Here is a 16,390-nt window from a genome sequence, read left to right on the forward strand (position 1 = left end):
GCCATTTGGCCCATTGAGTCTGCACTGACAACAATCCCACCCAGGCCCTATCCCTGTAACCCCATGTGTTTACCCTGCTAATTCCCCTGACGCTAAGGGGCAATTTACCATGGCCAATTCACCTAACCTGCACATCTTTGGAGTGTGGGAGGAAACCAGAGCCCCCGGAGGAAACCCACGCAGACACGAGGCTGGAATTGAACTTGGGTCCCTGGCACAGCGAGACAGCAGTGCTAACCACTGTGCCACCATGCCACCCAACAATGTGGCACAGTTGCTGGACTCGCTCTGAAATCTCTGGCGAACTGAGGAGCGCCTTGTGCGCATCACTCATTAACAATTGACACTGCTGTGATTTCCCGCTGGCGTGACGCAAGGTTGAAAGGCCTGATGGGACGGCAGTGAGCAGCATTCGTGAGAAGCTACTGAACGCAAATGGCATTTGTGTTACCAGCCAGCGGGAACAGTGACTTGTCACTAACCTGCCGTTGGGGGAATTACAACGTGCTATTTACGCTGGCGGGTTTCTGACTTTTTGTCTCTTGCCAGATTTTCCACACCTGCCCATCACTAAATCCACCGCCGCGAATGAGCTAGGAGACTTCCACTCCACGTATATCACAGACACACAGTCACTGGATCGGGAGGGGGGGGATAGTATATTATGGTGGCATTTATAAATATTTAATATTGAATCATTTCAGGATGTGCCATGCAATGAACTGCGTTTGAAAGTGTTTTGACTGTTTTGATGGGAGTACAGCTCTCGATGTAAAGCAAAGTGAGAAAATTCTGGCAAAACGCAGCAGTATCTGGAAAGAGAAAAAGGCAAGGTCATGACTAATCTGTGAATCATTTACCACCCCCCCCCCCCCAAAGGCTAATGGATCTACTGCAACTTTCCAGCATTTTGTTTCCTTTGCTTCATATTTTGTTCAACTGTCAAAGGGGCACAGTGGTTAGCACTGCTGTGTCACAGCACCACGGACCTGGGTTCGATTCCGGTCTTGGATTACTGTCTGTGTGGATTTTGCACATTCTCCTCGTGTCTGCGTGGGTTTCCTCCGGGTGCTCCGGTTTCCTCCCACAGTCCAAAAGACATGCTGGTTAGGTTGACTGGCCATGCTAAATTGTGTCCTAAGACGTGCAGGTTAGATGGATTTGCCATGGTAAATGTGTGGTGTTACGGGGATAGGGAGGGAGAAGAGGGCCTGGGTAAAATGCTCTGTCAGAGAGTCGATGCTGAGTCGATGGGCCAAATGGCATCCTTCTGCACTGTGGTGATTCTATAAATGGTATAGCCAGAGATTATTGGAGCCAATTTTTCTGGACAGCACATTTGTATGCTGTTTTCTCTTTTACATAGAATGTACAGCACAGAAACAGGCCATTCGGCCCAACTGGCCTATGCTGGTGTTTATGCTCCACAAAAACCACCTCCCATCCCGATTTTATCTCCCCTATTTTATCGGGTGGCACGGTGGCACAGTGGTTAGCACTGCTGCTTTACAGCTCCAGGGACCTGGGTTCGATTCCCGGCTTGGGTCACTGTCTGTGTGGAGTTTGCACATTCTCCTCGTGTCTGCGTGGGTTTCCTCCGGGTGCTCTGGTTTCCTCCCACAGTCCAAAGATGTGCAGGTAAGGTTGATTGACCATGCTAAAAATTTCCCCTTAGTGTCCTGAGATGCGTAGGTTAGAGGGATGAGCGGGTAAATATGTAGGGATAAGGTGGGATTGTGGTCGGTGCAGACTCGATGGGCCAGATGGCCTCTTTCTGCACTGTAGGGTTTCTATGATTCTATGATCTCATCTACTCCTTTCTCCCTCATGTTTACCTAGCTTTCCTTAATGCACCAATTCTATTTTGCTCAACCACTCACTGTGGTGTGGAGTTCCACTTTCTCAGCACTCTCTGGCTGAAGGATTCCTTATTTATTAGTGACTACCTTATATTTGCGAGCCCCTAGTTCTGTCCATTCCCACAAGTGGAAATACCTTTTCTACGTCTACCCCGTCAAATCCTCTAGAGGCCTCCAACAGGTCACCCTCGACCTAGTCTTTTCCAGGGAATGTTTTCCCGATTTTATACTCAGCTGAGAAGTTTTAACAATAAATTTTGAGCTTATGTTAAGAAAGCAGACAGGAAAGTCAGACAAAAATGTTAAATATCTCTCCACTGAAACCAGCAAAAAGCACAGCCTGAGCTAGGCTACCGTGTGCAGCTCTGTTCACCACTCGATAGCTAGGAAGTGATTGCACTGGAAAGGGTGCAGAGGAGATTCACCAGGATGTTGCCTGGGGGCTGGAGAGTTTCAACTATGAAGAGAGATTGACCATAGAGTCATAGAGGTTTACTGCATGGAAACGGGCCCTTCGGCCCAACTTGTCCATTCCGCCCTTTTTTTTTAAACCCCTAAGCTAGTCCCAATTCCCGCATTTGGCCCATATCCCTCTATACCCATCTTACCCATGTAACTGTCTAAACGCTTCTTAAAAGACAAAATTGTACCCGCTTCTACTACTACTTCTTGCAGCTTGTTCCAGACACTCATCACCCTCTGTGTGAAAAAATTGCCCCTCTGGGCACTTTTGTATCTCTCCCCTCTCAACTTAAACCTATGCCCTCTAGTTTTAGACTCCCCTACCTTTGGGAAAAGATATTGACTTTCTAGCTGATCTATGTCCCTCACTATTTTATAGACCTCTATAAGGTCACCCCTCAGCCTTTTACACTCCAGAGAAAAAAAGTCCCAGTCTATCAAGCCTCTCTTTATAACTCAAACCATCAAGACCCAGTAGCATCCTAGTAAATCTTTTCTGCACTCTTTCTAGTTTAATAATATCCTTTCTGTAATAGGGTGACCAGAACTATACACAGTATTCCAAGTGTGGCCTTACCAATGTCTTGTACAACTTCAACAAGACGTTGCAACTCCTGTATTCAATGTTCTGACCAATGAAACCAAGCATGCCGAATGCCTTCTTCACCACCAGGCTGGGGTTTTCCTTAGAGCAGAGAAGGATGAGTGGGGGGACCTGATTCAGGTGTATAAAATTATGAGGGACATAGATAGGGTAGATAAGGAAGGAACTTTTCCCCTTAGTAGAGGGGTCAATAACCAAGGGGCATAGATTTAGAGGGGATTTGAGGAGAAAAAGTTTCTTCCAGAGAGCAGTGGGAATCTGGGAACTCACTGTCTGAAAGGGTGGTAGAAGTGGGAACCCTCACAACATTGAAGAAGTGTTTAGATGAGCACTTGAATACCATAGCATACAAGGTTCCAGACCAAGTGCTGGAAAATGGGATTAGAATAGATAGGTGCTTAATGGCTATCGCAGACACGAAGGGCCGCTTTCTGTGCTGTATATGATTCCAATGACTGAATCACACTGAAAATTCAACATTTACAATCTACATTTAACCCTTAATGATTGGGGTAGAGTCAGTGCCTCAGCAGCAGCCTGCCCTATTGCACCCTTGTACAGCACCAGCAGACTGAGTCATCCTGTTCTCAATAAGGTTAACATGAGTGGGAGGCTGAGGAAGCCACCTGGATTCTGCTTTGCTCCATTGTTAAATTGCTCGATGCCCTTTGGAGCAGCAGGAGGCTGGCGATGGGCACCTCTCACCAGCTGTCCACATGTACATTGGCCTTTGGCCAGAGCTGTGTGCTGACCAGAAGGGTGGGGACAACAGAACCAATTCCGTGAGAAATTTGCAGATTACAAAACATTTACGTATGAACATGGAAATCTGGCGATTCATTGCGTCGTACGGGTTTGTTTAAAAAGCTATGAGAAGTTCCAAAGCTGCACCAATCTTTGGAGACGTCCCACAGCTGCCAATTGTGGGAGCGACGAGGGATTGGCATGGCACCTGAGATGGTTGTGTGCCTGTCTGTGATGGTGGAAGGAAGGGTGGGGAAGGAAGGATTGTGTGGGGGGGGGCGGGGGAGGCTGGTGAACCTTTCCTCCTTCTCTCCACCACCACCCCCCCTTCCCCCGCCCCCCCCCCCCCCCCCCCCCACTTCCCTTCCCAACTCATGTTACTGTAGGCTGATTTCTCAGGGGGGGTGGCGGCTTGCGGGGGTCTTGTCAGCATTATCCACTGAGCCAGAGGAGTTGCCAACTGGAGTCCCCTGCAAGACTCATCACCAGGACATTATGGCAAGCGCAACCTGAGAGAAACCGGGCCATTAAAAACAGGGTTTGATTTCATTTTCTTTTGAACTCTCTTGTTCAATAAAAAATATTGGAGATGCAGAAAACTGGCACTCTTGCTTGGTGGCCAATAATGGTCCAAATGGGTGAGAAGGACATCGCTTGCTTTCTAATTGGTAGGGGAAGAGGGTGTGTCACGGTGATAGACACGTCGGATGGCCAATGGCAGGAGTGTGAAGGCAGGCTATTGCCAGAAACAGGTCATGAGATTAAATCTCCAGGAATACATTCAATTGGAGTTGGCAACCCAGCAAAGGCAACTTAAAATCATAGAACTATAGAGTCCCTACAGTGCAGAAGGGGGCCATTTGGCCCATCGAGTCTGCACCAACCACAATCCCACCCAGGCCCTATCCCCGTAACCCCACATATTTATCCTGCTAATCCCCCTGACACTAGGGCCAATTTAGCATGGCCAATCAACCTAACCCGCACATCTTTGGAGTGTGGGAGGAAACGGGAGCACCCGGAGGAAACCCACGCAGACACGGGGAGAATGTGCAAACTCCACACAGACAGTGACCCGAGGCCGGAACTGAACCCAGGTCCCTGGCGCTGTGAGGCAGCAGCGCTAACCACTGTGCCGACCCCACTTCCCAGAAGTAGCAGTGCCCCTCCAAGATTAGACGCTCTATAATTCTACCTTTCGCCCCGTAATGACTTCAACGCGGCCCATGAGATTGGCCTCTTGGAGTATGAGCTCCCTGATTGCCTGCCCAATCAGGGAGTCTCACATGTATATAAATATGGAGTGTCAGGTCTGCTGGCACTCCTGGTTCTGACTCTGTATCTGAAGCACTCTAGGAGTGGGGTAGAGTTTGTAAATAAAGGGTATCTGGTGAAGGGACACCGGCCTCCTAGGAGTTATTTCACCCCCAAACAGGGATGTGTTCAAATGTTATAACACCAGATACCTACTTCTTTCACTTTGCTTACACCAATCCACATCTTCAACCTTTTGACAAACAGCTCCACCAGCTCGTAGTCTTGTGGTTCGACTGCAGGCCTGTACATCTCCAACTTCATCGCCCTGTAATTCTGAATGAGTACCACAGCGAACAGCCGAAGTATAATCCATATCTCAATGACGATGTAGCTGATGTAGTAAATGTAGCAGAGGTTTGGGTACGTGACGAGACACTGCTTGAAGCAAATTCCTTTCTCAATCACAGCAAACAGGGAGACAAAGCTGCCTCCAAACGTCTTGAAGTCATCAAGGTTAGCAGAAAAAACCTGAAATGTAAAGTCAAGTTTTCAGAAACCCTTCTGCCGGTTACTGGAAACGTTATCTATCGAACAATGCAATAACGGCTGCTGTTTACTTGGCTGACACTGCAATGCTATAGTGAGGGCGAGCCACAATGTCAGAGGTGCCGTCTTTCAGATGAGACCTGAGGCCCTGTCTGCCCCCTCTCAAATCCTATGGCTTTTCAATTATGTCAGTGATTAGCATGCATGTGTGGTGAATTTTGCCCCCCCTCTCTCGCTCTCCTCCCCTCCCAATTCACTTTGCTAAGGACTGATTTTTCCCGCGTTGTGGTTTCACAAGCATGCTCTTGCCTGATGATATCACTCCCAGGTGGCCATTTTGCGTGTGCCTGCGAGTGTCACGTGCATTTTGAACACGGAAGGCCTCACACCTTACCTAGGGGTGCCACAGTGGCACAGTGGTTAGCACTACCGCCTCACAGACCCGGGTTCAATTCTGGCCTTGGGTTACTGTCTTGTGGAGTTTGCACTTTCTCCCCGTGTCTGCGTGGATTTCCTCTGGGTGCTCTGGTTTTCTCCCACAGTCCAAAAATGTGCGGGTTAGGTGGATTGGCCATGCTAAATTGACCCTAGTGTCAGGGGGATTAGCATGGGTAAATGGGATTGTGGTCGGCGCAGACTCAATGGGCCAGATGACCTCCTTCTTCCCTGTAGGGTTTCTATGTTCTACGACACCAATCTGTAGCTTTGAGAGGGACATTGGAAAGCAGTCAGGTGATGGAAAACTGACTGAATTATTTTTTCTTCTTCCCTCTTCCAGAGCTCTGAGGCCAATTCCCGTGACTTCATTGTTTTGGCCAACGTCAGCTGAGCAGAGAGACTCAAAGCCACATTGTCAGCATTATCCACTGTGGCAGAGTGGTTGCCAACTGGAGTCCTCTGGGGAATTCGAGATTCATCACCAAGACATTGCTTTTTGACCTTGAATGCATTAGCTACGTTTGTTTTGCTGGTCAAAATTATCGGGAATACACCAATGCTCATTTATATTGTGCCTTTAGCATAATAAAGCATCTCAACATGATTGAGAGGAACCTATCCACCAAATTTGACATCGAGCCATGTGAAGAGATATTGGAGCGAATGCATGACCAAAGGGCTAGATATTATATGGTATCCTAAAATGGGCAGCACGATGGCTCAGTGGTTAGCACTGCTGCCTCACAGCACCAGAGACCCGGGTTCAATTCCGGCCTTGGGTCATTGTCTGTGCGGAGTCTGCACATTCTCCCCATGTCTGCGTGGGTTTCCTCCGGGTGCTTCTGTTTCCTCCCACACTCCAAAGATGTGTGGGTTAAGTTGATTGGCCATGCTAAATGGCCCCTTAGTGCCCTGGAATGTGAAGGTTAGAGGGATCAATAGAGTAAGTGTCTGGGGTTGTGGGGACCGGGAATGGAATGGGATTGTTGTCGGTGCAGACTCGATGGGCCGAATGGCCTCCTCCTGCACTGTAGGGTTTCTATTGTTTGGATACATACATCGTAAAATCCCTACAGTGCAGAAGGAGGCCATTTGGTCGATTGAGTCTGCACCGTGACCATGCTAAATTGTCCATTAGTGTCAGGGGGATTAGCAGAGTAAATACATGGCTTTAGGGGAATAGGGCCTGGGTGGAATTGTTGGTGGTGCAGGCTCGAGGGGCTGAATGGCCTCCTTCTGTCCTGTAGGGATTCAATGATTCTAATTGAGTGTGTGGATGGCATTCCAGAGTTTTGGGGCCTTGGCAGATGTAGGGATAGCTGACAATCATAACAAGTAATGTAATGATACCCTACCTGTATAATGAAGTACTCACCAAATAACCAATCTGTGTGTAGCCAAGAACAAGACCCACTGATATTGCACCAATCGCCATCAGTTCCTTTGCAGAATTGTACAAGGTCTTTCCGAAGATGGACCACTTCCTGACAAACCGCAATTGTCGGGCAGCCTGTTTCCCCAAACCAACCAGGAAAAGAATCTGAATTAATTATCCAATTTTATCGATTCAAACCATAGGCAAATGTTTCGAAAGAACGCTGGAACAGAGACAGGAACTGGAAGAGGCCATTCAGCCTCTCGAGCCTGTTCTGTTATTCAATTACGATTGCAGGTGATTTGGATCTCAATTCCAATGACCCACTTTGCTCCCACACAGTCTTGCCTAACAAAATGTGGGTGGCACAATGGCACAGTGGTTGGCACTGCTGTCTCACAGTGCCAGGGACCCGGGTTCAATTCCGGCCTTGGGTCAGTGTCTGTGTGGAGTTGGTACATTCTCCCCATGTCTGCATGGGTTTCCTCCGGGTGCTCCGGTTTCCTCCCACAGCCCAAAGATGTGCAGTTTAGGTTGATTGGCCATGTTAAATTGACCCTAGTGTCAGGGGATTAGCGGGGTAAATATGTGGGGTTACAGGAATAGGGCCTGAGTGGGATTGTGGCCGGTGCAGACTGGATGGGCCGAATGGCCTCCTGCTGCACTGTAGGGATTCCAATCTATGAAAAACCTACATATCAGTGTTCTGACACTTTCCAATTGAGACACGGGGCGGAATTTTCACATATTCAACCTCAACGTATTTGCCCTGGTTCTGACACAGCAGGGCCAGGTTATCCAGTTGCTTCACCATATCCAGGAATAGTGGTGAAAAGGTCTGTTGACCTCGGGCGGGTTTTTCCAATCTTGGGGTGAGCGCAGCCGGAAAATCCCGCCAGTGGTCTCAATATGTTTTTTGGCAGGGGAGATGGTTCCAGATTTCCACTCCTCTCCGTGTCACAAAAAAGTCCTTGCTGCCATCATTTCGGAATGACCTGGTTCTTATTTAATGACCACGCCCTCCCGTTGCGGACTCTCCCACCAGAGGGATTTCTGCCTATTTGCTCATCAATTGTTCTAAACACCTCAATGAGATCACCCCCTAACCTTCTGTACTCAACCTGTCCTCATCATTTAATCTAGGGAATCTGCACTGCACCCACTCAAAGATCAATATACCCTTCACACCAAATCAAGGTTTTGCTAAAATTGGAAGATTCCTTCATGGGCTGGTTAGATGGCAACTGGAATTTAACCCTGAAAAGTGTGAGATAACGCATTTTGGGAGGGCTAACAAGGCAGGGGAAAGACAGTGAATGGTCGGACCCTAGGAAGTATGGAGGATCAGAGGAACCTTGGTGTGCATGTCCATAGATCTCTGAAGACAGCAAAACAGGTAGATAAGGTGATTAAGAAGGCTATGGGATACTGGCCTTTATTAACTGAAGCACTGAATATAAGAACAGGGAGGTTATGATGGAGCTGCATAAAATGCTGGTCAAAGAGTTTTTTATTTTTTTAGTCACAAGTAGGCTTACATTAACACTGCAGTGAAGTTACTGTGAAAATCCCCTAGTCGCCACACTCCGGCCCCTGAGCGGGAGAACTTAGCATGACCAATGCATCAAACCAGCACGTCTTTCGGGCTGCCTCACAGCAGTGCTAACCACCGTACCGCCCTAATGTTCGGTTAGGCCACAGCTGGAGTACTGTGTACAATTCTGGTCACCACTCCTAGATAAGGGAGTGATTACATTGGAGAAGGCTCAGAAGAGATTCACCAGGATGTTGCTTGGGCTGGAGCATTTCAGCTTTCAAGAGAGACTGAACAGGGTGTGGTTGTTTTCTTTGGAGCAGAGAAGGCTGAGGGGACCTGATTGAGGTGTGTAAAAGGCAGCACGATGGCACAGCGGTTAGCACTGCTGCCTCACAGCGCCAGGGGCCCGGCTTCAATTCCCGGCTTGTGTCACTGTCAGTACGGAGTCTGCATGTTCTCCCCGTATCTGCGTGGGTTTCCTCCGGGTGCTCCAGCTTCCTCCCACAGTCTGAAAGACGTGCTGGTTAGGTGCATCGGCCATGCTAAATTCTCCCTTAGTGTACCCGAACAGGCGCCAGAGTGTGGTAACTAGGGGATTTTCACAATAACTTCATTACAGTGTTAATGTAAGCCTACTTGTAACAAATAAATAAACTTTAACTTTTAACTTGAGGGGCATAGAGAGAATGTATAGGAAAATACTATTCCACTTTGCAGAGGGGTCAATTGCCAGGGGGCATAGATTTAAGTTAAGGGGCAGGAGACTTTTCATAGAATCCCTACAGATGGGCTGAATGGCAAAAAGAAGCCATTCGGCCCATCGAGCCGGCACCGACAACAATCCCACCCAGGCTCTATCCCCGTAACCCAGCATATTTACCCTGCTAGTCTCTCTGACGCTAAGGGGCAATTTAACATGGCCAATCAACCTAACCTGCACATCTTTGGACACTAAAGAGAAATTTAACATGGACAATCAACCTAACCCACACGTCTTTGGATTGTGGGAGGAAACTGGAGCACCCAGAAGACACGGGCGAACGTGCAAACTCCACACAGACAGCCACTCAAGGCCAGAATTGAACCTGGGTCCCTGGCACTGTGAGGCAGCAGTGCTAACCACTGTGCCACTTTTTCACCCAGGGGGTGGTGGGAATCTGGAACTCACTGCCTGAAAGGTTGGTAGAGGTGGGAACACTCACAATATTTAAGAAGTATTTAGATGAAACATCATAGCATACAAGGCTATGGACCAAGTGCTGGAAAATAGGATTAGAATAGGTAATGGCTTGATGGCTGGCGCAGACACGATGGGCCGAAGGGCCTTTTTCTGTGCTGTAAAACTCCATGATTCCATTTTTAGAGTAGAAAGTGATTTAATTTCAGTTGAATAAGTTTAATCACACCCGCCCCCCTGCCCCCCGCACCCAACACTGCATAACATTATCAGTCTGTAATTCATTCTCACTTTGCAAATTCCCAAACTTTTGCTATTAGATGAAGAAAAAAACTGGAGGTTCTGGGGGCTGGAAAAGGGGGAATTATGGAAGTATGGAAGATTTTAAACGATGTAGATGCAGCATCACATCAAGGTAAACCGGAATAGCGAACTGGAATAGCGGGACATGGACTAAACTGGTGGAAGGAAACCTTCTCTGAACCTTCTCTCATGTAATCACTCCCTTATATAGGAGTGGTGAGCAGAACTGCACACAGTACTCCAGCTGTGGCCTAATCTAACATAAGGGTGGGACGGTGGCACAATGGTTAGCATTGCTGCCTCACAGCGCCAGAGACTCGGGTTCGATTCCCAGCTTGGGTTACTGTCTGTGTGGAGTTTGCACATTCTCCACGTGACTGTGTGGGTTTCTTCCGGGTGCTCTGGTTTCCTCCCAAAGACGTGCTGGCCAGGCGTATTGGCCATGTTAAATTCTTCTTTGCTCAATGTTATCAATGTTTTTGATCTGGAATGTGTTACCTGAAAGTGTGATGGAAGCAGATTCAATAGTAACTTTCAAAAGGGAATTGGACATCTCCTTAAGGGAAAAGAACGATAGGCTGTGGGGAAAGAGCAGAGAGGGAGGGAGGCGGGCGGGGGGGGGGGGGCAGCGAGAGTCATTGGGAAGTTCTACCAAGTAGCTGGGTTGAATTGGCTGAATGGCCCTCCATTCTGTGCTGTGCCACACTATGATATTTGGAGTGGCCTTTTGGGCAGGCTTGTAGTGATGAAAATTAAAATATTGTGATGGTTTTGGGGGAATGGTGGATGGGCCTTTTTTTATTATCCATTCGTGCGACATGGTTGTCACTGGCTGATCAGCATTTATTGCCCATCCCTAGTCGCCCAAGGACAGTTGAGAGTCAACCACATTGCTGTGGTTCTGGAATCACGTGTAGGCCAGACCAGGTAAGGACGGTAGATTTCCTTCAAAGGACATTAGTAAACCAGATGGGTTTTTCCGGATAATCGACAATGGTTTTGTGGACTATGAGTTGTTCCTAGGACGAAGGATGCAAGTTTTGCTTCCTTCCTTTTGTTTCATCTGAAAATAATGTCACCCTGTGAATTCAGTAGCTCCTAGCTGCCCTCGATAGTTCTGAAAGACATGCTGGTTAGGTGCATTGGCCTGAACAGGCGCCGGGCTGTGGCGACTAGGGGAATTTCACAGTAACTTCATTGCAGCGTTAATGTAAGCCTTACTTGTGACTAATAAATAAACTTTGCTTTATTTTACTTTAGGTCCAGTAGCCGAAAACGAGGCCCACTTTGTGTTGTTCCAGAGAGTTGGATTGTGAAGCTAGGTTGCAACTTTAACGAATCAGCATGAGTTTGAGGCCAACATTTCTTGGGATCATACCTTAATAGTCAGCAGAAAGAGGAGGACAGCAGCCAGGCTGGTGAACACATAGCTCAGGCACGCCATCTGGTAGAAGTTGGTGAAGCGGTCTGGGTTGGCAAGGTATGTTGCCCATTGCCTGTCACCAATTCTAGCACGTTTCAGATGCACAACCACACAGCAGATACTGAGAATAATGATGGACCACTGCAGGTAGTTCCAGAATTGAAGGAAGTAAGCCTTGCCCTCATGACAGATCAAGAGTAACTCGGTAATTGTAAAGTACAGGACGAAGAAGGCGAGGAAAACCTGCAAGGAAACAAATGGTGAAATGATTCTTCAGTTGACTCCAAAAGACTAGCAGCTGAGTTTTCAGCTAAAGGTAAAATACTGCGGATGCTGGAATCTGAAACTAAAACAGAAAATGCTGGAAAATCTCAGCTGGTCTGACAGCATCTATGGGGAGAGAATAGAGCCAACGTTTCAAGTTAGGATGACCTTCCGTCAGAGCTGGTTGGAGGAAAGTGCAGTACTCTCCCTGTGTCTGGTTGGGTTTCCTCCCACAGTCCAAAGATGTGTGGGTTAGCGGCAGTGAGTTAAACACTTTTCAGATTCCAGCATCTGCAGTATTTTGCTTTTATCTTGATGTTTAACTCACTGCCACTTCTCTTTCAGGAACACCTACCCAGGAGAAGTACTGCTCTTCTCTCCGACCAGCTCTGTAGAAGGGTCATCCAGACTAGAAACATTGGCTCTACTCTCTCTCCACAGATGCTGTCAGACCTGCTGAGATTTTCCAGCATTTTCTGTTTTTGTTAGCTGGTTTTCAGGTTAGGGCTTGATGTAAGGGGGGCTAAATTAGGCTAATAAAACACATAATCATGGGTTTAAGAACACTAACACAATACTGACTTAAGATATCGACTTCATTGGTTTAACGCTTCCGAGATGAGAGTCTTTCGGAACATATTCTATCCGGTGAGGAATGTTTCACTGCTGGAAACGCCCTAAAGAAGCAGTGGTGGCAGCAAAGTACTTACCAGTGGCAACTGAAATGTTTCCGATGTGAGATTCACACTAGAATGACTACTTTATGAGCGCTCTTCCAAATGGCACTGTAGCAGGTATGTGCAAAATGATTTGAACCGCCTTCAGATTTGGTGCAAAAATAGGCAGCATGGTTGTGAAACAATTTGTTCTTTAGAAGATATAGATAGACATGAAAGAGATACAGCCACGTTCCTTGCTTAAATGTTGGTTGTACAGTTCAGGTAGAACTATGCAACCTGGAATCTCACTTGGCGGTGTATGAATATCGAAGTCACGAATGCCCAAATGGCTGTGGCTAAGCTATTCTCAGTGCAGATGCTGCACAACACAACTATATAGCAGAATTAATCATTGTTCAGAATTGACCTAACCTGACTTATATTAAACGAGAGCCTTTTGACAACAAATGGGCCAAGACTTCCTTGCACAGAACAGTGTACCCAATTCCAGAGACTTGGAAAGCTGCCTTGTCGGTTGGCGTACAGGGAAAGCTCTTGCTGCTCATCTTTAACCTGAGTGGGACTCCCCGCCCCTGTCTCTGTGTCACTTTTTATTGCAGGCTTTCACGCCTCCAGCCTCAGTGCTGCCAACTCATGTCTGCTGGGTGAATTACAGCGGGACGATTGAACGCCACATCATGTGACTCCCGCAGGTGGTAAAGGACTTACCATCATGACGAGCAGGAAGTCCACTCCGGTACTCAGCTGCACCAGTGAGAATGGTTTGATGTCAATGGCGGTGAATGTTCCTCCCGAGAAAGGGAACTCTACGAGAAGGGTGACCACGCTGTACAGATCCACATTTTGGAAATACTGGGCAAACTCGATGAAGATGACCCTAGTCCTAGCAGAGCAAAATAACAGGTCTGTTTAAAGCGTACATGCAGCATGTCTTTACATCAGCTTTTTATTGACCTCATGGGATGCAATTTACAAGGTGTCGCCCTTTGAAAAGTGGCAGCAATTCTGAACCCTTTTAATTTCTTCTTAATGGCATTGACTCTGCAGGGCGAGGGTCAACATACATCGGTGGCCTTTTGGGAGCGCAGCCCAGTTCCACCACAGTGAGCCTCGAACGAAAACTTCAACAAGCCAAGGGCAGCACAGTGGCGCAGTAGTTACACAGCACCAGAGACCCGGGTCCAATTCTGGCCTCCAGTGACTGCATGGAGTCTGAACGTTCTCCCCGCGTCTGCGTGGCTTTCCTCCGGGTGCCCCGGTTTGCGCCCACACTCCAAAGATGTGTGGGTTAGTTGGATTGGCTATGCTAAATTGCCATTTAGTGACAGGTGCATTAGCAGAGTAAATACATGGGGTTACAGGGATAGGGCCTGGGTGGGATTGTCGTCGGTGCAGGCTCGATGGGCCGAATGGTCTCCTTCTGCACTGTAGGGATTCTATGAGATCTCAGAGCCAAGCCCAACTTTGTTCTCACCCACGTGCTTTCCAGCCAGTTAACTCAGCAGCGATCAGGAATCATGGCTGACCAACCTGACTCTAGGGTAATAAGCTGACCATCACACTTCTATGACTTCCTGAGCAGGAAGCTCACAAACCCGGGGTTATAGTGTCATCCATGGCTTAGTGGGAAGCAGCCTCACCTCTTGAGTTCGAGTCTAGGTCCCACTGCAAGAACCTGACCACATAATCAAGGCTGACATTCTCAGTGCAGTCTTGAGGGAGAGTCGCACTGTCTGTCAGCTGAGAAGTTCAATAAGACCCCTCTTCCCTCTTGAGTAGAGTCAACATTATTCTGATATTAAGGGAAGAGAATCAAAGGAGTTTTCTCCCAAAGTCCTGGCCAACATTCATCCCTCAACCATCATCTACAGAAGTTGTCTAATATATAGTGAAATTCCTATCAGACTATTACCTGCTGGCACCATAAGGAGGTGTTTATGACAGTATTTACACTGCAGCTTCCACTGAAACGTGTGAACTTCAACACATAATATATAAATCGATTTTGTGGAGCATGATTAGAAGTACCTACAAAGCGTCCATTTAGTAGTTGGAATCTTACCTCTGAATTAGAAACAAGTTTGCTCACGCCCCAGTCCAAATGCGTTCACATTAAAGCAGCGCTGAAAGAGTACTGTGTGTTTGGGAGATACAACAAACAGAGGCCCCTGTCCATCGTTTGAGGGATATGAAAGGTCCCACGGCATTATTCAAAGGAGTACAGGGGAGCTCTACTCGTGCCTTGGCAAGCCATCATCACCAGAGACAGAGGATCTCATCTCATCTCTGGGACCTTGCTCTGCAGAATCACTTGCAGAACAGTCACTACAGCTCAGAAATAAGTAACTGGCCGGGAGGCCCTTTCAGAATCACAGAATCCCTACGGTGCAGAAGCCATTCGGCCCATTGAGTCTGCACCACAGCCCCCCCCCCCCAATTTAGCATGGCCAATCCATCTAACCCGCACATCTTTGGACTATGGGAGGAAACCAGAGCATCCAGAGGAAACCCATGCAGACATGGGGAGAATGTGCAAACTCCACAAAGACAGTGACCCGAGGCCGGAATTGAACCCGGGCCCCTGGCGCTGTGAGGCAGCAGTGCTAACCACTGTGCCACCGTGCCGCCAGCGGATGTACCAGGAATGTGACAACATACTTTTTTATTGCAAGCTCTTTCTTTAATGAGAGGTCGGTGTTACTGACAGTACAGACACATATGCAGAATTGGGAATGTATCCAATGATTTAGTCTTCCAGTTAAACTGAATCTGGTTCTGAACTAGCTTAACCCACCGTGTTATGTAAGACAAAAATAAACCATTTGAACCTTGAAGCCTCAGAACTGCCAAGCCTTCAGGATCCTGTTTTATTTCTCAGCGACACTCGGTGTAATGAAACTTACTTTCTATCCAGCCAATTTCTCTCTTGTAGCTTCCACAGCGTGTAATTACTCTGTTCCCTCGTCCTGCCAAGGTTCTGTACATATCCACCGCTGTCATACACAGTATTCTGGCCCCAGTACCACAACCTCGGAAGAGAAAAAGACCCATAAATTGTAATGCACACAGAAATAAGTCAATATGCCAATACTTCAATCCACCTTTGTTAAGGGTGAAGAAGGGAAAGGGTTAATGTTTTTTGTACCTAGAATGTATCACAAACATAACCCTTCATTGTGGCTAATCTCCTCAGGTTTATACTGCTTCTGACATTAATACAAATTATTCATTGTTTGTACTGCTTCTGACATTAATACCAGTTAACTTTTATTCTTATAACAATAGATAGTCAATGTAAATGTGAATGTGTTTGTGAAGTCTTACCTTTCCTACAAGTTTGTGTGTGGTTTGCGGAAGGGAAGCAATTCCATGATGTGGAGCGCGATATCGGCCCTTTGAAGGGGAACTCCCTCTGGGGCAGCTGGAAGAGCGCCGGAACTTCAAAGGGAAACCGCGGGAAGAACAGGAAACAGAAGACCTGCGCTTCGTGAGCTGAGAATGTCAGATACACTGGTTTATGGTCAGAAGCTATAAATGTATTTTTAGTTTGTAAGTGGTCTGAGGCTTGCTTCGTGACCAGAGCTCTATTTTTGATTTGTAGCTGGTCTGGAAGCTTGCTTCGAGACCAGCAGTTGTGAATTGTATGTTTGGGTCGTGACTGGTCTGGGGTTGATTCGTGACCAGTATTAGAAGCCATGCTGTATATATGTCCCCACGTTTC

At 47.4% G+C, this 16,390-nt stretch overlaps 1 protein-coding gene across 1 annotated transcript in view; it reads right to left on the bottom strand.

Annotated features, from left to right (window-relative positions):
* Positions 1-16,390, bottom strand: part of pkd1a (polycystic kidney disease 1a) — a 229,998-nt gene that overhangs the window by 6,104 nt on the left and 207,504 nt on the right. The window contains exons 42-46 of the mRNA XM_078240701.1: positions 15,573-15,698; positions 13,378-13,552; positions 11,681-11,968; positions 7,286-7,420; positions 5,140-5,454 (exon numbers count right to left, since the gene is read on the bottom strand). Coding sequence (XP_078096827.1) covers positions 5,140-5,454; positions 7,286-7,420; positions 11,681-11,968; positions 13,378-13,552; positions 15,573-15,698 — 1,039 coding nt within the window. The remainder of the gene's footprint in view (positions 1-5,139; positions 5,455-7,285; positions 7,421-11,680; positions 11,969-13,377; positions 13,553-15,572; positions 15,699-16,390) is intronic.

The sequence above is a fragment of the Mustelus asterias genome, chromosome 23, assembly GCF_964213995.1.
Source record: "Mustelus asterias chromosome 23, sMusAst1.hap1.1, whole genome shotgun sequence".
NCBI lineage: Eukaryota > Metazoa > Chordata > Chondrichthyes > Carcharhiniformes > Triakidae > Mustelus > Mustelus asterias.